The following is a 19618-nucleotide window of genomic DNA, read 5'->3' on the forward strand; positions in this document are numbered from 1 at the left end:
AATTGTTCACTTCGTCATATAGCAAGGTTCGACTGGGTAGACGATGTTCCATTCATCACATCTGCGAACTGGGATCCCATCCTGAACTGCTGTCAGAGCTGCACGCGATACGCTACTCTCTCTGGGAATTAGACTCAAAGGCCAGCGTAATGTAGCCTAATGCGTTGGCATTGGTGGCTGCAGCTTACTGGCGAGCCCTGCTTGTCTGCCTTCTCCGGGACAACAGCGGTGTTGGGCTGCCTATACATACCTTTCTAGCCTCACTATTATGACTTGAAACTGTGGCAGGAGCCATCTGCGGCAGTATCGACTTAGCAGGCGATGCTGATGGATCGCAAAAAGCATTCCCGGACGGATGCGAGCGCGGACGAAATCTGGATGCTATTGATCGGTGATCACCTTGTTCTTCCTCTTCACTAAGCATCTGCACGCGAGTCTTCGACTATTTGCGAGGCCGGGGTCATCGGTGCTTCAGTCTGGGACAGGGTGCAGCAAGAGTTTTCCAGTGGAGGTGGAGGTTCAAAATGTATTCGCTGGCAGCGCGCCGTCCCTCCGCCGTTCTACGCCGCAAGCAACGTGCGTTCAGCTGCATCGGCCAATCAGTGGCTGCGGCGTCGATCCGCACTTCGATGGTGTGCAGAGGGTTTGCTGGGGCAACCTTGGTGTTGGTCGGGCCAGTCTGAGTGAGCTTCATGCGTCCGGACCGTGCCTCGAGCCTGTTCGTGCGACATCTTCACGTCTCCTCGTCCTGGACGCCCCGAGAGTCTCGCACCGGTGTCTACATGTACGTCGCCTTTGAGCTGGTGCATCTAACGCCGTTGTTGCAAATATGGAGGGCCAATGCTCCAGCCCTTCGCTCTAAAGTAGGAATTACTTTGTAGCAACGAGTCCGTCTCGCAAGAGCATAAGCAAGCCACTTCCACAACAGTGTTGTAAGAGAGAAAAGAGCTGCGCCCAGGCTAAATACGTGCGACCGATCTGTGCAGCCGCTGGCAGTGGTGTCTCATACCCTACGTTATACAACAGTTCTAGGTGCATGAACCGGCTTACAAGCCTCGGCCATCAATAAGAGATAACAGAGCAGGGTTGACACCGGGAGCCGGCAACACAGCAACGGCTTCAGGATGGCACTGCATCATCGCGCACACTTTGACGACATGCGTCATGCCTACGATATCGACAGAAATTCGAGACACAGTGGAGACTCAATCAGCGAGCGTTCGCATGGCAACAGCAGCACCAGATCGCGCTCAACGCAACCTACAGATTACTCTACTAGTCCGGCAAACAGAACGCCGCAAATTCACCAGCACTGGTCGAAGGCCAGACAGGAGAACACACCGCAACGCTTCTTTGCTGATAGGCCTCCTCAAGAAAGCCCTCGAGCATCCGTAGAGTCCTATACATCCACAGTACAAAGCGAAGGCGAGGTCGACGACCGCCTACCAGAGTATGATCCACCTGTGTATGAAGCACGGCTCGGCGAGCATACTGTGCTCGCCGCGACTCCTGCAGACTTCGCCGAACTGTTTCCGTCACGAAGACGACTGACAGTGCATCACGATGACTCCACATTGGATGGCAACATGAACCTTCGTATTGACACCGAGGTCTGCTGTGGAGGCCGCAAAACCGACATGACTCTCTTCCACCTGCGAATGCATGATCTTCGCAACCGAGAGTTCTCCCTTCGACGCTACTGTCGAGACTCCGGTCGAGAGGTATGTCACAGCGAATGGAAACAACACAAGCACGCTGTGCCTGTACGACCTGGCTTTCAGCGTTCTTTGAGCAACATCCTCAATAATATGCGACCAAAGTCAGACTCACGAACGCCAACGTTGGAGAGCTTAAAGCGTCATGATTCCGGATACGGCTCGATGCATTCGGTCAGCTTCGTCGATGACGAGCGCCCACGCTCAGCTGGACACGGTGCGGCGGGCCAGCATCCTCCATCTGACGACACTATCAGACTGGAATTTTCGAACTACGCCCATGTTGATGTCAAGCGAACCGGGTTGAAAGGGAGTAAACGCTACGAGTTCGAATACTGGGGCGTACCATATGCGTGGCGGCGCATTGTGGAGAAGGATTCATCTTCGAAGAAATCTTCCTACCATCTCACGAGACACGGTAGCGAACAAATCCTAGCGTACATCGTTCCCGTTCCACTGTCGTCTACAAAAAATGATGAAGAGCGGTCCAAGGGCGGGTGGGTGCCCCCATCGAAAATGTGGCTCGCCGACGAAAGCCTCATCCACGGACTTACGGATGCCGTCGAGTAAGCAAACCATGGCCCCCGGCATTGGCAGGCGGATGCTAACTGGACCTTAGCGTCGTCGTTGCGTCTGGCTTGATCGTCATCGTTGACGATGCGATCAAGGCACGCTTCCACTCAAGGACGAACAAGCAGTTGCTGATACCCAAAATGCAAGTGGGCGTGGAGTACGTCGGACCAAAGCGTCTAATCACCGAGATGTTCAGGCGCGACTCGGATTCGAGCCAGCAAAGCCGTCCAACGACAAGTCATCGCCGTACCAACAGCGGTTACAGCACCACAAGCCCGAGGGTGCCGGCCGGTGCGTTTAGACAGCCCGGCCGTGAGCGGTGAGGGTTTTGCGAGGCCAGCGCACGTTCAACAAGGCAAACTTCACATCACGTCTTGGAACAAAGTAGTGCGCCCCTTGCAATAGGGCGTGTAGAAGTCTACAGCACGTTACACGACATGTCGCACGATGAATGACTGACTACGGGCAAAGTCTCATAACCAGCCGATGTATGGTAGCGCACTCAATGATGCCGCCTGCCGCTCGTTCGACCACGGTAGCCTCGCTGCATAGCTCGTTCGCAGCCCAGCACCGTTCAAACGGTCAGCGTGCCTCGCTTCTTCTCCCCGCCCAGCAGCGCAGCGCCTTGTAATTGCGGGGCCATGGGTCGACTTGTTTGTCCCAATCGAACTTCAGAGGGGGCCATGTCATCTTTCTTCTCATGATGATGCTATGATCCAACACGGACAGCGTAGAATTGCGTCATGCAAAGTTACCACGTCAGATGATCAACTGATTTCAGCTATCCTTCTTGAAGCCTCTGTTTCCGGCCTGATAACGCCGTGACTCCGCTGGTTCCGTTTGCATATAAAGCGATTGGTGTTTTGGGCTGCAGCTGTCCGCAACCGCCTGCGGCTGCGGCGCGAGTGCCAACATGTGTCAAACCGCAGGAACCCGACATTCTTGCAGGTCTTACGATTACCCCGTTACGTCCTGCTACAACCCTGTGCGACTATAGCGTATTGATTGTCTCCACTGCATCAACCCTTGATTTATATGCCAACAGTGCCACGGGACAAGGAAGGCGGACATGATTGCTCCTGCACTTACACGTCATAGGTCCGGTCATCATGCAGCGACACGGCCGAGATATCCCACGGCTGCAACGTGTCACCGTTCACGCATCTCTCTGCAGCCGCTAACCCTCTTATCGGTAGTCTGGCTTCATGCACGCTGCGATGGTCTGCGTACCCTTCCTGCAAACAGTCCTCCCAACGGTGGCTTCGGCGGCAAAAGCGGCCTTTCAAGCCCTCAAGCCCTTCTATAACCGTTCCAGCGGCGTTCAATGCCATGCGTATGGCGGTGATACTTGGTTCGGTACGGCCCAAGGCAAGCGTCCCGTGCCAACGGCGAGGGTCGGCCAGGACCCACGTTGTTTGCGTCTGCATATCTGCAAACCCTTCGTGGGTAGCTTATGCGTTCTAAACGCAGCCCTTTGGCTCCCCTTGGGCTTCCGACTCGAAAAAGGGCTTATGACCAGTTGGCTCTGCATCGTGCCAGCACCTCAGCACATCCTGTACACCCTCCATGACGGGAGCCGTCTTCGTCAAACGGATACTCAGCAATTGCTGGACGGGTGGCCGCACCATCAACGAACGGTCTAATGTTGTCCTTCAAACAGAGGCCAAGGGGCAGCAAACAGACGCGAATCCGTCTATAAGAGGGTGTTCTGAAGGCCAGCTTAGCCTTCTCACCTGCCGCTAATCTGAGCGCTTGAATCGTGGATAGCCTACTGATTAAGCTACTGCCTTAAGGCGCTTATACCTGCTCGAATACGCCTGTTAGCTTCCGTTTCCGAACTACTAATCAGCATCAGGAGCTATCGGTGTGCAATCGCCATGGCTCAGACCCCAGGCTCGCCTACACCAGCCGCAGAGAGTTCCTCGAAGCAAGATCTGCTGATCCGTAAGACATGGCACACACCTACGGATGACGACTGCTGACGAAAAGTCGTCTCAGACTACTGCCGCAATCGTGGCTTGCGCGCACCGTCGTGGCAGGTCCTGTCGGATAGAAGAGGTGACTAAGCTACCAACACCGAATGAACACCTATAGCGCCCAGGCTAACGTTCTAGCAGGCGGCCGCACTGCGTGGAGTTGCACGGTGATCGTTAATGGCCAGCATGTACCAGCAAGGTACTGGTACGACGGGCAATACGTCAACAATGCCCGTGAGGACGCTGCCGAGAGAGCTCTCCAGATGCTAGGCCAGCTCCCAGCTCCCAACGGGCCTCAGCCGACGCATTATCACCAGCAACAGCGCACCACTTACGGTGCTGGGACGGTCGGCAGCTGAGCGTTGCCTGGCGCTTGATGCTTCGAGGAGACATGTAGGATGACCCACTTCGGCACGCTTTGGCGAAGTCGGTGGCATTGCGATGCCTGCTCGTAGTGGTGTAGGCTGTGTTTCGGGCTTGGAGACCGTATGCCATCTCTGGCAGAGTGGTGACTGAGGAGGAAGGCTGTCATTCCTCTGTTTAGGCCGGTGGCATTGACTTTCTGCCAGCACTGTTCTTTGGAGTAGCGGTGACTGAACAGATGCTTGGATTATATCTGCCCATTCCTTTCGCCGTTTCTAACAAACCCACCTTTGTCACTGTGACGGGATGCAATAACCTCGCACGACTGCCTGGCACTCCAGTGGCACTCCAGTTTCACTGGAATAATGCGATTCTGTGGAAGCAGGCATACTAACTCACTGTCACTCGACACTTTGATGGTTATTGCTCCTTCGCTGGAGGGAAGCGTGCCATCTGGGCCATGCCGGCCAGCTCCGACAAGAGCGCACGGATCAAGACAAGAATTTGCGCCGCCGAAACCACGACCAACATCGTTCCTCCGTGGCTAGAGCACACGGTGTGGGCCTTCAATCGATAAGCGCTCGCAGGGCTCCGCAAGCCTTGCTTCGATATCTTGCATGATGGCGGCGGTCTCCAGAGCTGTGTATATCGAGATCGTAGTTATAAGGTTGGTTTGCGCGACAACTGAGTGTTCTGTCTTCAGCGACGAACTTCCCCTCTCGTAGCCAGCATCGCTATCTCGTATCTCCCTAAATCAGGAACCTCCAAACGTCGATCTCAAAAGCAAGCGACATCAGCCAAGATATACCTGGAGAACCTCGTGTATATCTAATCTAGCCGACGCTTTGATATATCTCATGCGCTACAGCCTCAATCAGCCCCAGGACTGGCGACCAAGACAAGCCAGCAATTGACGACTACCAGCACGATTATATCCCAAAAGTCCTCGCCAACATGTCTGCTACCAGCGACGTCAAAGACGACCATCCAGATCGGATCGGTCCGGATACAACACCCAAGAAGAGCTTCGCAGAGCGAGCCAAAGGCCTTGCAAAGGCCTTTACCACCAAGGATGGCTTAGTTGGCAGCTACGATTACGCTTTCCTCTTCACCCCGAACATCCCCTTCGTCAAGCGGCAACGACGCGCAGCGCCTTTCTTCGGGCTTAATGACTCGATGCCGGTCTTCCTTGCGCTGCTTCTGGGCTTCCAGCATGCTCTTTCCATGCTTGCTGGCATCATCACACCGCCCATCATTTTGGCTAGCGCGGCAAACCTCGATGCTCAGTTACAGTCATATCTTGTCAGCACGTATGTAAGCTCCGAGGGCTGATGTAGTCGGTTATCGGGTTGCTTCTCCGTCGACATGGCTTGACGACTCCTGAATTTCATCACGGAAGACGCTCGTCAGCTGTCAAGCATGCCTTGAACATGCTGCTGAACGAGGCTTCCGGTGGAAAAAGGATGCTGCAAGCAACGTCCCGAGAAGACTGCCTGGGAACCTGACCTGCCCCGCGTCACAAGTTACAAGATGCTCGCGTGCTGACCCTCATTTCAGGTCACTTATCGTCTGCGGCATCCTCAGTGCTGTACAAATCACACGCTTCCGTATCTACCGATCCCCATATTTTATCGGCACTGGGCTGATCTCGGTCGTTGGTACATCATTTGCGGTCATTCCCGTTGCGACAGGAGCTTTCGCCCAGATGTATGCGACCGGTTTCTGCCCGACTGACGCTAATGGCAACAAACTGCCCTGTCCAGAAGGTTACGGAGCCTTGATTGGCACTGCCTGCATCTGCGGGCTTATCGAAGTTGCTATGTCCTTCACCCCTCCGCGCATATTGAGGAAGATCTTCCCGCCTCTGGTTACCGGCCCTACTGTGCTCCTTATCGGAGTGTCTTTGATCGCATCCGGCTTTGAGGACTGGGCTGGGGGAGCTGGCAACTGCATGGCACGACCAACCTCTGGCATCTTCGAGCTCTGTCCGACCATCTACGCACCGCACCCGCTCCAGTGGGGTTCAGCTGAGTTTATCGGGCTTGGATTCCTGGTCTTCGTCACGATCATCATCTGTGAACGTTTCGGCTCTCCAATCATGAAGAGTTGCGCGGTTGTTCTAGGCTTACTGGTCGGTTGCATTGTCGCAGCGGCATGCAACTATTTCGATCGCTCTGGGATCGATTCAGCACCGGTCGCTAGCTTCATCTGGGTCCACACCTTTAGGCTCAGTTTATATGGTCCCATTGTTCTACCATTGCTGGCCGTCTACATCGTGCTAGCTATGGAGGCTATCGGTGACATTACTGCCACCTGCGACGTGTCCCGTTTGCAAGTTGATGGCGCCCTCTTCGACAGCCGCATCCAGGGAGGCGTGCTAGCCGATGGCCTCAACGGTATTATTGCTGGGCTATGCACGATCACGCCAATGTCGACATTCGCGCAGAACAACGGTGTCATCGCATTGACTCGGTGCGCGAACAGGAAGGCGGGTTACGCGTGCTGCTTCTGGCTGCTTATCATGGGCATCTTCGCCAAATTTGCTGCGGCCTTAGTAGCCATTCCGAGCCCTGTTCTTGGTGGCATGACAACATTTCTCTTCTCGGCCGTTGCCACATCTGGCATACGCATCATCTCGACAATTCCGTTCACAAGGCGCAACAGGTTCATCTTAACGGCATCGCTCTCAGTGGGCTTCGGAGCGACGCTCGTGCCAAGTTGGTTCTCTTACGTCTTTACCTACGCGGGCAACAACAAAGGCCTGCTTGGCTTCTTCAATGCCATTGAACTCGTAATGGAGACCGGTTTCGCGGTGACGGCGTTCCTCGCCTTGTTCTTGAATCTGATTCTCCCGGAGGAAATCGAGGATGAGGAGACGCCAGAGCTCACAGCCAACAATGTCGACGACCAGCAAGATGCTGAGGAATGGGCTCGTATTCAACACGGGAAGGAGGGAAAAGTTGAGCCAGGGATGGAGGCGAAGATCTAGATCACTCACCTGTCCGCTACCTGTTAGCCGTGGAAGACATGGTATGTGTGTTCAGCATTCCGCACGGCTTTTGAACCAAAGCTGAGTGTATCCTCCAGAAGCATCAATCGTCACGACTTTGGGCCAGCAGCTTGTACGATTTGCTGCAGCTTTGGGAATATAGCGTTTTGCATGTGCCTTCCAAAGCAGTGCCGGTGGATCCATGCGATCCATTGGCCGTGAACCACCGTCTTGACAAGCGTCCACGTTACCTTCGTCTCCAAAAGCGTCCACGGCACTACTGCAATTGGAAACCCGCCCGCCGGTCCCTCCACCTTCTTTCTACTCGCTTTCAAACAAGCGGGGTAGGATGCTTCTCTGCCCACATCTCCCTAAGTCTGTGGTATGAATCCACGAATCGCAAGTTTATGGGTACACAATCGCCGCCGGTAAGTGCTGGGCTCATACTATAGGTTGTCTCGTTACTCTCCCTCGTCGCAGCCTCGATGGTCCACTCTCTACTCATGTCTCACACAATGACAGCAGCACCCCTAAGCAAGCCGAAAGAGACCTTTCATTTCATTAACGAGCCCGAGAATGCTATTCATGATGCCTTAACCGGCCTCACCCACCTCAACCCTTCTCTCTCCTACCACGCTGAATACAAGATTATCTACCGTAACGACCTTACGATTTTCAGCCGCGATCATGTAACAACCATTGGCTTCGCTGGCGGTGGGCACGAGCCCATGTTTGGCGGCTTCGTAGGGCACAATTACCTCTCCTGCTATGTTTCGGGCAACATCTTTGCTTCGCCGACCGCCGCGCAGATTCTCGAGGCGATCAGAATGTGTCAGCCAGAGGGCGGGGACAAGAGTAAAGGCACATTGATCGTATGCGGAAACTATACAGGCGATATACTGAATGCGGGTCTGGCGATCACAAGGGCGCAAGCAGCTGGTTACAAGGTTCACTTCACGCCCGTCGGAGACGACGTGGCAGTGGGGAGGAAGAAGGGAGGGAAAGTCGGGCGGAGAGGGTTGAGCGGGCATTTGGTTGCGCTGAAGAGTGCCTGCGCGCTGGCGGAGAGAGGAGAAGAGTTGAAGCTGGTTGCGGAGGTCATGGAGTATGTTGCCGCCAACGTGGGTACCATTGGAGTTGCGTTCGATCGGTGAGCTTTCCCACCAGTTACTGTGCTTTGAGAAACAGGGATGCTGATTCTGTGAACGTGAAGTGTCGCCTTACCAAATGCGACAATTACCGATCTGCAGACGTTGCCACCCGCGACAGTTGAGCTCGGCATGGGTGCTCATGGTGAACCTGGCTTACAGCAGATCTCCCCAATACCGTCGCCGGAGAGCTTGACGTCCCAGATGCTGGATCTCTTGCTTGACGTGTCGGACCGTGATCGGGCCTTCATTCCTTTCTCAGCCTCAACACACCCAAAGAAGGACAATGAGGTTGTAATGCTACTCAACTCGCTTGGCAGCACGTCAGATGAAGTCCTGGCCCGCTTTGCCGAGCTGGCAAAGGCTGAGCTGGAACAACGTGGCTTCACGGTGAGCAGACTGACACTGGGGCCGCTAGTCACTAGTCTAAAGATGAGCGGTTTTGGTATCACTGTCTGGCGACTGCCTCCTGAGACTGGTGAGACAATGGAGAGAAAGACCGCACTGGAGCTCTGGGATGAGCCCGTCAATGTGGTTGCGTGGAGACAGTAGCATGGAAGCTTCCAGTGGCGCCGGCGGCATGTCTTCAACGAATGCGATGCGCTAGCGGAGTATACCGACATGAATGGCGAAACCGCTCCCACCGCCCAGATCCTTGCTGATCATGCCATCGGGCACTCTCCAGACACGGAAAGGCTTCATGAATGCGTTCAGAAACTGCTCGAAGACTTCTGACTGCCGCAATTGCTGTGCGACAAGGCACACCGTCGGGCGCCATTCGGAGTCGCCATGGTCGCGGTCGTGCTTGCGAAGACTGCAAACCTCAACGCAGGCTTGTACAAAAGGCGGGATGAGGGCGTAATTGAAGATGCAGTCGCTGGCCAGAACAACATCTACACCCTCACCCAGGCCATAAACAGACAGGTGCTTGGGCACATCGTCCTCTTCCCAATCAAGAGCGAGGACTTTGATGTTCTGATTTGCGCAGCGCTCCGTGCTGGGTCTGCGTCCGTTCCGGGGTGTTACTCGGGGGACGCGCGCAGTGTTCTGGTCGATGTTGGCTTGGAGTAGCTTCAGCAGATGCTGCTGGTCAGTGGCCACATATGAGCGGACCTTCGGTGCAACGAACATGGCGACCAAGCCTGCAATGCCGGCACCCAGCTCGAGCACGACGCTTTCTGGCCCGAGAATGCTGTCCTTGAACAGGACGTTCTTCGGCAATGCCAGCCAGCTGGCAAGCCTGATCGAAGTCTGCCAAACGGCTGCTCCGGTGGTGCCCTGCTGCCGTCCTGACTGAAGGATGCCCGGGGACTGGGTGATGGTATAGTCACGGTCAGCTATACAGACTTCCAGAACTTCAGCTTTCGCATCGAGCATCCCGAGGTTCGAAAGAGCGGCACCTTGAGAGAAGAGATCAAACGTCTCTGCAGGCTGCGGTTACTTTGTGCGCCTCTGGCTAGGTTACAGCAGACTAACCATCGTCTGCATCCGTTACTTCGTCACCTAATGCAATCGAGAACGCGTCCATCGCCACCTTTCTCAGCGTTGGCGGCAATGCTCACCTCAAGCCCAGAGCTTCGCTCATGGTGGTTGTCTGGTCGACAAGATGCATCGAAACTCGCTGTCGGAGCTGTGTCGAGCGAATGCGGTTTCCGAACGGTAGCCAATTGCAAGGGCAAAACGAGGGAACGTGAGCAGCCCACGCATCGCTGAAATGCGAGGCGAGATCGAGCTCAGTCGTTGCCGCTCGGCCCGCTCAGGTCGGCACAACAAGCTTTAGCGACAGTCATCAATTCCAATCAAAACACGTTCTTTACCAAACGCCGTCTTCATTTTCAGCCATGTCTACCACCGATCTCCCACCGTGGAAGAGCTCACTCATCTCCCTTGCCGTATCCTCCGGTATCCTCACCTTTGGCTCGTATACGCTTAAATCACATCGTGTCTCCCCGTACTTTGTCAACTGCGGTCTCTTCAGCCGAGCCAAGCTCATCCGTGCGATCAGCGAAGCTTACGCTCAGTCCCTCAATAGCTATGCGCAAGAACACTCAGGCTGGGACTTCGATGTCCTTTTCGGTCCGGCATACAAGGGCATCCCGCTGTGTGCGACCACGGTAGAGAAGCTGGCCGGCCTGGACGAGAGCAAATGGGGAGACGTAGGCTACTCTTTCAACCGGAAGGAGGTAAAGGATCACGGCGAGGGTGGGTTGATGGTCGGCGAAAGCTTGAAAGGGAAGCGAGTGTGCATCATCGACGATGTCATGACGGCGGGGACTGCCATTCGAGAAGCGATTTCCATCATTGAGAGCCAGGGCGGCAAGCTCGTAGGCATTATTGTGGCGGTTGACCGGCAAGAGAAGATGCCAAGTCAAAGCGAGAAGGATGGCAAAGGGGATGATGGTAGTCCTAGAGGTAGCACCATTGGCGAGGTTCGCCGAGAGACTGGGGTGCCGGTCATGGCCGTGCTCACGCTGGACGATCTTATTGTCGGCATGCGGCAGCTGCGAAGAGAAGATGAGGTCAAGCAGATGGAGGCGTACCGAGAACAGTATAAGCCGAGCGACTAACGGACGAACATATTGATTCCCGATCTACGCTAAAAGCGAGGTCGTGCGCCTCACATGCTGAACTCACAGCGGGCCTGAAGCTGAGCATTGCATGATATATTGTAGAGTACAAGACCCGCAGCAGAACTGAGGGTCAGAGTGGGTGGGCTTGTCCCGATGAGGCAGTATTGGCGTAGTGGAAGAACTTATGATGGAAACGTCCTGGGGAGTCCACAGCTGTTGAGCGGTTGCACAGCTCTGTACTTCCTACAACTGGTCGGTGGACAAACATGGGCTTTGAGAAGGTATGACGGTCGCGGAAGGTAAGACAGCCACACATGACAGCATTGCATCGCAGAACGCAGCTAACTCACTACCATTACAACAAGCGTACGGATATAGATGCCTGCCTTGCCCACACAACGCCGACATTCTGCAGTTCTCATACCATCATGAAGCGCCCGTACATATCGTGCGCATGCGACCAGAGCAAGGCCGTCTCAGCTGGCTTGAAGCCTGAAGAGCCTTTCCAGTCTTACGATGACGCTCCGTAGGCCTTCTCAATCTCCTTCTTGTACTTCTCCACCAACCCCTTGCGGTTCAGCTTCTGAGCAGACGTTACCAGGCCGTTCTGCGGCGTCCACTCCTCATCGCTCAACACGACGCCATCGATCATCTCGATACCAGTCAAACCACCGTTCTTGCCAACACTCTGCATCTCCTTCAACACCGCCTGGTTCATCTTCTCATTGCTACACAATTCCTCAAGACCATGGCCCTGGATGTTGTTCTGCTCCGCCAAGTGCTTCAGTGCGGCTTCGTTCGGGACCACGATTGCAATAGGCTTGTTCTTGTCCTGCTGAGCATACACACAGATGTTGCCAACGACAGGACATGAGCGGTACACCGACTCCAGCTTTTCGAGCGCGATGTACTCGCCGTGGGCCATCTTGACAAGGTTCTTCTTGCGATCGATGATGCGAAGTTCGCCCGCAGCGTTGAACTCACCGATGTCGCCCGTCTTGAACCAACCGTCTTCAGTGAAAGACTCTTTGGTCTCCTTTTCGAGGTTCAGGTAACCTTTGGCGATGGAGGCGCCGCGGATCCAGATCTCGCCCTGCGCCGGGTTGTTGGTGGAGTAATAACCTGCGTCTGGGAAGTCGACAAGCTTGACTTCGGCGGAGCCTGGAATTTCGCCGAGAACACTATCACTCCAGGCTAAGGGATCCATGATCGCACCCATGGCCGCGGTCTCCGTAAGCCCATAACCGCTGATCATGGGCGCAATGCACATGGAAATGAAGCGCTGGGTCTCCTTTGCGATGGGGCCACCGCCGTTCATGCAGATCCGGAGACGGCCGCCGGTTGCTTCGGAGATTTTCTTGAAGACTACGCTGTCGAGCACGCTTGTACCAAAGCCCGAGAGTGGTAGATAGCTCGAGTTCTGCATCAGGAACCCTTTGGTATGCATGGCGCCCCAGAACAGCCTTTGCGCGAGAGCGCTCTGCTTGCTCACCCGAGCCATGATGCCTTTCTTGACTGTCTCCCACACTGCCGGAACGCCGATGAGGATGGTAGGCTTGAACTCGGCAATGTCGCCGCGGCAATTGCGCATGCTAGCGTCAGAGATAGTCTTGGGGTTGCCATAGCCCATGGTGCCGCCCCAGTAAAGACAGGCTGTCTCGAAGACGTACTCGAGGATGTGCGCCAAGGGGAGGTAAGTGAGCAGACCGTCGCCGGGACCCAGATACTGGCCAACGATCGTGTCAACGCCGGCGATGGAGGCCACAACATTGCGATGCGTAAGCAAGACACCCTTGGGCGCGCCGGTGCTGCCGGATGTGTACATGATGCAGCACAGGTCTTCAGGCTTGGGCGGAGTGGGCTCGACGGGCTTCTCCTCACCCATCTTGATCAACTCACTGAAACTGACGACCTTCAAATGAGGGTGTGCATCCGTCAGCTTCTTGATGTTTGCCTGCACCTTCTCCGGTTCCATCTTGCTGGTTGCTGCGTCGTCATCGTTGTAGACCACATACTGGATGTCCTTGGCTTCTTGCATCGGCGTGATGAGCTTGGTAAGTAAATGCGGATCCAAGAAGATAGCCTTTGCGTTTGTCTGTAGCAGACTGTGCTTCAGACCCTCCTCGCCGAGCGTGTCGTACGCGGTCACGATGGGCATGTTCTGACTACCCGCACCGTGAGCAACAGCAAGCCAGTACGGATGCGTCGCGGCGAAGATGTGCACTCGGTCCAGCGTCTGCATGCCGAGCGCTCGGAAGCCACATCCCACCTTCAGCGCGAGCTGCTCGTACTCGACGAATGACATGTACTCGTATGGACTGAGCTCGAAGTACGTCCACTTTTTGTCCACTTCCTGCTCCTTGCCGTCGATCGTCTTCTTTACCTTCTTCGTCTCCTCGTGCATTTTGATCAACTTTCTCTTGCCCAGCGCCTTCGCATTGCCATACTTTTGGCTGCTTCGCCGCAGTATGTCGTACAACGTCTTGGTATCCGGGTCAGGTGTGTTCTTCAGCTCGTTGACTGTCCGGTGATTCCGTCGTGTCACAGTCTCACCCTCGACTTTCTTCGCCCCCGGCACCTCGACAGTGTACGGTGGTCGCTTGTACACTTTCGGCTGCGGCACCATCGACTTCAAATCCTGACGAGCCATGATGTCGCCCATGTTGTCCGAGTTGTACTGTTGATTGGAGACACTCGGAGACAGAAGGTTGAAGTACTGCAGCCAAGAGTCCAGAGACATGTAACCGCTGACGTGTTCTTGGTAGCGGGGCGCAGTAGGATCTGGTGGTTGTTAGCCAAGCTTCCCAGGTGAGCGCGTGCAAGGTGTGCTCACTGTTGCGGAGCAAGCTTGTCTGATGTCACAGGTGCGGCTTGGAAAGAAGGGACAGAGCATGGAAATCTTCCGGGTGTTACCGCCGCTCACTCACTGGCGCTACCTCGTTAACCACGGCCGAATACGAGGGCGGTGACGAAATGCTCATCGAGGGAGGATATCTTTCGTACACTCATCTAATTACATAGCTCAGTATCTTTTCCGAGCCTGGCGCTCACGCGAACAGCATCGGCTCGACTCGACGAACTTGCTTCCGGCGAGCAATGACCCCATAACACCAAGCTAGAACGCAGCAAGCAACACAAAGGACGTTCGCTCAAATGCCTACGCCTTCTTCGCACGCTTGGGTGTGCCTTGCAGTAGTTGCGCACCGCTCGTCTTCATCTCTGACAGCGCATCTTCCATGATGGTGCGCTTCCTTGCCACAGCGTGATGACGCCGCTCCACTTCACTCTCAAAGACAAGCGCAGCCTTACGCCGCTCCCGGCGGCTAGACTTCAGCTTGTCCATGATATCACCGTAGCGGTCGAGGAACCAGTCTCCACATTCCTCCCACTGCTTGATCGTAAGCGACTTGAAAAATTCAAGCTGTAACTTCTGTGTTTTATGCAGTCCAGCCTCAAGGCTGTCACTCAATGCATCGCCAAACGTCAGAGACGACTCGATACCCGGCGGGAAGTCGAAGGTGCCTGCGCGCAGCTCGTTGAACTGCATTTGGTAAAGCGATGATGGCTCGTACTCGAGGTCTCGCTCCATCTGCGCCTCTACCGGGTTGTTGGTATGCACAAGTGGGTCTGATGGATAGTCGTGTTCAGCCACTTCCACGAGATTCTGCTCTTGGGTATGCGAGCTCACATGGGCGGTAATGGCTGGTCTTGGCCCCACGGGCTGGTGGTGACCCGGGATCGACCCGACTTGTGCGTCCCCATGATTACGACGTTCATGATCAGCTCCATCCGCTCCTGATGGTGGGTACGCCGTATTTGTGGAAGGGCTAATCTGCGACCGCATGCTCTCTGGCGCAAACGCTTGGTCATCGGAGGGTTGTAATCTTGCCGGCACTGACTTCATGGAGGCCACCGGAATTGCAAAAGAGAAACCTCTATTGACCTCGTCTGTCATAGAACCTGTGAGCTCTTCGGGCTTCGCGAACAGCACTTGATCTGCTTCACGATGCTGAGTCTCAGTCTTCGGTGGTCCGTTGGAAACCGGTAGTTGCTTTTGCTCGGATCCTCGGCGCCTCTGGGAGCCAGTATCAGTTTCAACGAGCCTTGATGTTGGCTTTACATCGCTCTGCTGATTGTTGCGATAGCTTATTTCTGCGAGGCTCGCTGCGGATAATCGTCCGTCCGTAGTGCTTGGATATGAATCACCTTGCATTCTTGGCAGCCCGTGACCGGGTTGCTTGGCACTGTCGACATCCTGTAGTATTCGATATGCGCGCGCGTTGAGCTTGCCATCGACTGGCCGATGCGACTGCTTGGTCCTGTTGTCAGCCACGAGATCATCGTAACGGTCATCCGGTAGCGTGGAGACGTCATCTATACTTCCTGCGTCGGTATCGAGCAGAGTCTTGTGACTTGGGCTTAATGGTCGTGATTGATTCGCCGTGGACTGAGCATATCTAGTCCGCTTCGTCCCATTTTGCTGAGGTGGATCACGTCGATGACTGGCGCCAGGATTTGGCACGTAAACCTTCAGATCTTCGTTTGGGGTATGGTTCTGCATTGCGCCTGCTTGGTCGTGAGGAAGTACATGATCATCGACTCCGTTCTTTGTGTAGACGTAGTCTTTGACCTTGTTCTGTGTCTTCGCCGCCATGACTGAGCATCCACACAACTGTTGAAGCCGTGCAGACCGGCCTGTGTAGGGAGGTGAAACCTGCTCGTCTCGAAGTGAAACGTGAAGTCGAGATCAGAACTGAGGCCGGGACGATCAGCTGGGAAGGCGCGCTCGTGGCGCGACGTCACGTGCGCACTACGATCGGCATTGCGATGTGATTGAACTCTCCATGCTCTGATCTGATCATTCGGCGTCAGGACCTAACAAGCGTAATTTGTGAAGCGACAAGGGCAGACACAATGGAGCTCGAGATCATGTCGCGCGGCATCTTCGTGCTACCGAATGAGGTGGGTGAGCCATCAAGCAGTTGTTGAACCATAACTAACACGACCGTAACAGATACTGTTATCGATCTTTAATCTCTTCCCGACCAAATCTCTATTACCGTTCATGCCAACATGTCAGCCCTTCCACTCGCTCATTCTCCGCGTGCTCCATCATAGACTGCAGGTCGCAGCAAGCTTGGCCGGGCATACTCTCTACCTCGAGTGTTATCATCCGTCAGCTCAGCTGACAGCAGCGGAGTTCTTCTGTACCTCGCTCGGGACAGATGGCCTTCAGGATCTTGGCGCAGACATCGCCAATGGCTCTACTTCCATCGGAGACGTTAGAAGAGCGGGCTCTCTCTACTCTCGCTTCCGCCCTCAGCGCAAAGAGCCAGATACCTTGGGTCCGCCTAAACATCCGGCAGGTGATATACCCGGCTCACGCACGTACCGGGACCCTTCAGCGGCACTGTCACCTGAGGACGCGGTCTCCGAGACTGTCACAGTAGACGCTCACGAGCTCTTCTCACAGTTGACAACGTTCGCATACCTGGGCAAGCGACACTCGTCTCGAGGCCTACTATTCAGTATGCAGGAGGTCTGCGAAGGTACAATCCGAGTATGGCGGGAATGGCTGTCGCGCCAATGCGAGAGCAAGAAATGGTCGGACGGTGAGAATGTTGTGATTCATCATGACCCACCAAGCGACGCGATAGCCGGAAAAGGGAAGCAACGATCGGACAGCGTTACTGGTTACCCTGATCCGACTAAAGATCCAAGAATTCTTTGGGTTAACACACGAGACGACAACGTAGGCATACGCTTTCGGGTGAAAGAGCGCAAATGGCGACGAGCAGCGCCGGTCCTCTTTACGAGCGATGTTGAAGTTCCCGTCAGTTACGAAATCGACTTCGAAGGTATCGTTCCGTCACGATGAGATCCATGTGGGAGACCGCTAACACTGGCCTACAGAGGTATTTGTGCGAACCACACATTTACTGTTGAAGCTTGAAGAAGCCGAGCAGCAGATGGACAATCACAGCGGCAAAGCCATCGTCTTTGGTTCTCACGCAGGTTTACAGGAGTACGACACTGCTGGATCGCTTCGACGTCGATGAGATGTGGCATTACCTCTTGGTAGCAAGAGCGACATGTCCGTTACTCGTGAGCGTGAAGTTCAGCGGGTCTCGGCTTCCATTGCACCGAGCTTCATCACTTCGAAGCATTCAACTTGCCCTGCAAACACTGAGTGCGCAGAACTACGACATCGTGTCATCTTACACCGCGCTCCACTACACTTCGCACTGTGCATGCTCCATAACATCAAAGCAGCTCAGCATGTCGTCAGAACCAAAAAGGATCGGCCAGATCGTGCGCCTCAAGCGAGAGAGCCTACAAGCATACAAAGACTGCCATGCCGCAGTTTGGCCAACAGTGTTGAAACAGATCAAAGACTGCAACATCTCGGATTATTCCATCTTCCTCGATGAGCAGTCTATGACACTGTTTGCTTCCATGAAGTACACAGGCAGTGATTTCGACGCGGACATGAATAAGATGAAAGCCAACGCTGAGGTGCAGCGGTGGTGGCAGATGACAGATGGTATGCAGGAGAGTTTAGTGGATGGAAGTACAGGAAGCATGGATCCCAAGGGTGTATGTTGTCCCGTGACTGAAACCCTTGACTTTGGGTCCAGGTTGATGCTGACGATTGTTCTCAATACTCCCAGTGGTGGAGAGGAGTGGAGGAAGTGTTCTACCTGGCCTAGGCTGCTTCGCCATCTCACTGGCGGATGCGGTGCTCGTTGGGAGGATGTGGGATGGTGCAATTGCAGTTGCTGCGGCGCCCGGGTTGACACGGTTATACATCACGTTATCGCATGGAAGAGAGTGTAGTGAACCCGACGTACGAGGCATGTCTGCATGAGTGTTCGGAACACGTAAACGAGTAGTCAAGCCACAACTTCCCCATTGGAGCCGGTGTCAAAGCCCATATCCGAAGCTGCCCCGGCTACATCGTCGGATACCTGCACGCATGCCGCGGTAGTCGGATGCGGGACGTGAACGCATGGAGATGGTCGGCTCATACCCCACGCTTCTAGACCTCGAGCAAATAGCGTAGGTGCTGACTCCGAGCCCCAGACGGATGTCACAAACGAAGCGATAGGATAAACCTGGTCAGACACCACACAACCGCTATCATTGCCATGAAGTACGTCTTCAAGCGGGAACATGTGAAGCTGGGATGATGCGTCGCTGACGTCGCACGGCCTTATCTACCACTCGTGTGGACACCGGACGGGCGCAGCTCCGGTTAAATCAAGAAGGTGGTAGTCCCATTCGTCCACAAGCTGCGCAGCTCTAAAGCGTTGAGGAGGATGGCAGTAGTCTTGCAGACTGTTGAGATCGCGATGAGAGTCGATGATTCGTGCCGCTGTTCAAACGGCGCAAAAGCATTGATTGGGTATAAGGAAGCGACGAAGCAAGAGTCCTATCTACTCCACGTTTCGAGGTACTTGATAGTAGGTACCTTCGTAGCGTTGTCTATAGGCCGAGAGGAAGAAGGTTAATCTCCAGCCTCTGCGTCTGGGGTGCAGTCCGGGGTGATGCCATATCTTCGGCTTCATGCACGCCAGTGAATTGGACATTTAGAGTTCGACCGTACAGGTCTTATCTAGCAGTGTGCCGAAGGAGCGGCGGATGCTTTTGTACAACCCCTAGCCATGCTGACAGTCGAGGCATATCGCGTATGACTCACCGCTTACCATGCCTCGAGTCGAGGAGGTAGCCTCGGCGATCAATAGTGTTCCGGGCGTCGCCTTGGTGAGCAGAAACAATAGAGTTTCGGTCAGTCTCTGCGGGGATACCGCGGTACCAAGGAAAGGGCAAACGGAAACTGTTCGGCAAACACGCAGCGTGAAGGTGGTTAGCATTCTGCGGCTGGTGTGTCGATCACGTAGATCATCGTGGAGTTGGTTGTGGAGCACAACAAAAGTAGGCCAGACGATCTCGCGATCGGTGGACGGCAAAGACGAACGGTAGTGTGGTGATGCAGTTACCATGGGATAGTATGCTGCAGAAGCAGAAGGCTGCGAAGTTCTGTTGTGTAATGATGACATCTCTAACAAAGTTTCGACACTGTCGGCCGCGAAACCTAGCTATTATGAGCTGAGCTGTGTAGCAAACTAGCAACTCCAGTGACATAGCAAAAGTGCCAGTCGCGCGCAACTGCTGGTATCATAGGCGGCAAGCAGACTCCCTCTATCCCGTTCAATGTTGCCGACGAGACCCAGCGTTAGCAACCCATTCCTAGCGACGTCCGTGTCTGCACCCAGTCTGACCG

At 54.7% G+C, this 19618-nt stretch overlaps 12 protein-coding genes across 12 annotated transcripts; 8 read left to right on the forward strand and 4 right to left on the reverse strand.

Annotated features, from left to right (window-relative positions):
• Positions 1 to 6: 6 nt before the first annotated feature.
• On the reverse strand, positions 7 to 424 carry BAUCODRAFT_125311 (uncharacterized protein; the record flags this gene model as incomplete). The annotated part of the gene is made up of 2 exons (XM_007681411.1): positions 7 to 81; positions 251 to 424. 2 exons carry the CDS (start codon positions 422 to 424, stop codon positions 7 to 9), a joined length of 249 nt encoding a protein of 82 aa, XP_007679601.1.
• Positions 425 to 1157: 733 nt separating this feature from the next.
• On the forward strand, positions 1158 to 2611 carry BAUCODRAFT_76366 (uncharacterized protein; the record flags this gene model as incomplete). The annotated part of the gene is made up of 2 exons (XM_007681210.1): positions 1158 to 2281; positions 2335 to 2611. The coding sequence occupies 2 exons, from the start codon at positions 1158 to 1160 to the stop codon at positions 2609 to 2611; spliced, it is 1401 nt and encodes a 466-aa protein (XP_007679400.1).
• A 1437-nt stretch (positions 2612 to 4048) lies between these two features.
• Positions 4049 to 4808, forward strand: BAUCODRAFT_240803 (uncharacterized protein). The gene is made up of 3 exons (XM_007681412.1): positions 4049 to 4232; positions 4287 to 4346; positions 4406 to 4808. Exons 1-3 carry the CDS (start codon positions 4166 to 4168, stop codon positions 4621 to 4623), a joined length of 345 nt encoding a protein of 114 aa, XP_007679602.1. The 5' UTR covers positions 4049 to 4165; the 3' UTR covers positions 4624 to 4808.
• Positions 4809 to 5182: 374 nt separating this feature from the next.
• BAUCODRAFT_37143 (uncharacterized protein) lies at positions 5183 to 8031 on the forward strand. The gene is made up of 2 exons (XM_007681058.1): positions 5183 to 5937; positions 6185 to 8031. Exons 1-2 carry the CDS (start codon positions 5582 to 5584, stop codon positions 7614 to 7616), a joined length of 1788 nt encoding a protein of 595 aa, XP_007679248.1. The 5' UTR covers positions 5183 to 5581; the 3' UTR covers positions 7617 to 8031.
• A 100-nt stretch (positions 8032 to 8131) lies between these two features.
• BAUCODRAFT_125316 (uncharacterized protein) lies at positions 8132 to 9316 on the forward strand (the record flags this gene model as incomplete). The annotated part of the gene is made up of 2 exons (XM_007681413.1): positions 8132 to 8766; positions 8830 to 9316. 2 exons carry the CDS (start codon positions 8132 to 8134, stop codon positions 9314 to 9316), a joined length of 1122 nt encoding a protein of 373 aa, XP_007679603.1.
• A 51-nt stretch (positions 9317 to 9367) lies between these two features.
• BAUCODRAFT_75502 (uncharacterized protein) lies at positions 9368 to 10292 on the reverse strand (the record flags this gene model as incomplete). The annotated part of the gene is made up of 2 exons (XM_007681153.1): positions 9368 to 10188; positions 10241 to 10292. 2 exons carry the CDS (start codon positions 10290 to 10292, stop codon positions 9368 to 9370), a joined length of 873 nt encoding a protein of 290 aa, XP_007679343.1.
• An 81-nt stretch (positions 10293 to 10373) lies between these two features.
• BAUCODRAFT_240808 (uncharacterized protein) lies at positions 10374 to 11555 on the forward strand. The gene has a single exon (XM_007681414.1). The coding sequence runs from the start codon at positions 10606 to 10608 to the stop codon at positions 11329 to 11331; it is 726 nt and encodes a 241-aa protein (XP_007679604.1). The 5' UTR covers positions 10374 to 10605; the 3' UTR covers positions 11332 to 11555.
• Positions 11556 to 11581: 26 nt separating this feature from the next.
• BAUCODRAFT_241156 (uncharacterized protein) lies at positions 11582 to 14214 on the reverse strand. Its single transcript, XM_007681415.1, has 2 exons — positions 14168 to 14214; positions 11582 to 14115 (listed from the first exon to the last, which is right to left on the reverse strand). Exon 2 carries the CDS (start codon positions 14072 to 14074, stop codon positions 11846 to 11848), a length of 2229 nt encoding a protein of 742 aa, XP_007679605.1. The 5' UTR covers positions 14075 to 14115; positions 14168 to 14214; the 3' UTR covers positions 11582 to 11845.
• A 99-nt stretch (positions 14215 to 14313) lies between these two features.
• Positions 14314 to 16032, reverse strand: BAUCODRAFT_37147 (uncharacterized protein). The gene has a single exon (XM_007681059.1). It carries the CDS (start codon positions 15986 to 15988, stop codon positions 14492 to 14494), a length of 1497 nt encoding a protein of 498 aa, XP_007679249.1. The 5' UTR covers positions 15989 to 16032; the 3' UTR covers positions 14314 to 14491.
• A 216-nt stretch (positions 16033 to 16248) lies between these two features.
• On the forward strand, positions 16249 to 17393 carry BAUCODRAFT_150789 (uncharacterized protein; the record flags this gene model as incomplete). Its single annotated transcript, XM_007681416.1, has 3 exons — positions 16249 to 16296; positions 16349 to 17192; positions 17248 to 17393. 3 exons carry the CDS (start codon positions 16249 to 16251, stop codon positions 17391 to 17393), a joined length of 1038 nt encoding a protein of 345 aa, XP_007679606.1.
• A 220-nt stretch (positions 17394 to 17613) lies between these two features.
• Positions 17614 to 18044, forward strand: BAUCODRAFT_125325 (uncharacterized protein; the record flags this gene model as incomplete). Its single annotated transcript, XM_007681417.1, has 2 exons — positions 17614 to 17931; positions 18006 to 18044. The coding sequence occupies 2 exons, from the start codon at positions 17614 to 17616 to the stop codon at positions 18042 to 18044; spliced, it is 357 nt and encodes a 118-aa protein (XP_007679607.1).
• Positions 18045 to 18589: 545 nt separating this feature from the next.
• On the forward strand, positions 18590 to 18879 carry BAUCODRAFT_37150 (uncharacterized protein). The gene has a single exon (XM_007681060.1). It carries the CDS (start codon positions 18654 to 18656, stop codon positions 18843 to 18845), a length of 192 nt encoding a protein of 63 aa, XP_007679250.1. The 5' UTR covers positions 18590 to 18653; the 3' UTR covers positions 18846 to 18879.
• Positions 18880 to 19618: the final 739 nt, after the last annotated feature.

Source organism: Baudoinia panamericana, assembly GCF_000338955.1.
Source record: "Baudoinia panamericana UAMH 10762 unplaced genomic scaffold BAUCOscaffold_11, whole genome shotgun sequence".
Classification (NCBI taxonomy): Eukaryota; Fungi; Ascomycota; class Dothideomycetes; order Mycosphaerellales; family Teratosphaeriaceae; genus Baudoinia; species Baudoinia panamericana.

What these genes read in the sequence shown, in the direction of transcription:
- BAUCODRAFT_240803 (XM_007681412.1), top strand. Translation starts at nt 4,166, where the DNA reads ATGGCTCAGACCCCAGGCTCGCCTACACCAGCCGCAGAGAGTTCCTCG. An exon ending in GAAGCAAGATCTGCTGATCC is followed by an intron (nt 4,233 to 4,286) that starts GTAAGACATGGC and finishes AAGTCGTCTCAG; the next exon opens with ACTACTGCCGCAATCGTGGC. An exon ending in GGTCCTGTCGGATAGAAGAG is followed by an intron (nt 4,347 to 4,405) that starts GTGACTAAGCTA and finishes ACGTTCTAGCAG; the next exon opens with GCGGCCGCACTGCGTGGAGT.
- BAUCODRAFT_37143 (XM_007681058.1), top strand. Translation starts at nt 5,582, where the DNA reads ATGTCTGCTACCAGCGACGTCAAAGACGACCATCCAGATCGGATCGGT. An exon ending in CAGTCATATCTTGTCAGCAC is followed by an intron (nt 5,938 to 6,184) that starts GTATGTAAGCTC and finishes CCCTCATTTCAG; the next exon opens with GTCACTTATCGTCTGCGGCA.
- BAUCODRAFT_240808 (XM_007681414.1), top strand. Translation starts at nt 10,606, where the DNA reads ATGTCTACCACCGATCTCCCACCGTGGAAGAGCTCACTCATCTCCCTT.
- BAUCODRAFT_241156 (XM_007681415.1), bottom strand. Translation starts at nt 14,074, where the DNA reads ATGTCTCTGGACTCTTGGCTGCAGTACTTCAACCTTCTGTCTCCGAGT.
- BAUCODRAFT_37147 (XM_007681059.1), bottom strand. Translation starts at nt 15,988, where the DNA reads ATGGCGGCGAAGACACAGAACAAGGTCAAAGACTACGTCTACACAAAG.
- BAUCODRAFT_37150 (XM_007681060.1), top strand. Translation starts at nt 18,654, where the DNA reads ATGGCAGTAGTCTTGCAGACTGTTGAGATCGCGATGAGAGTCGATGAT.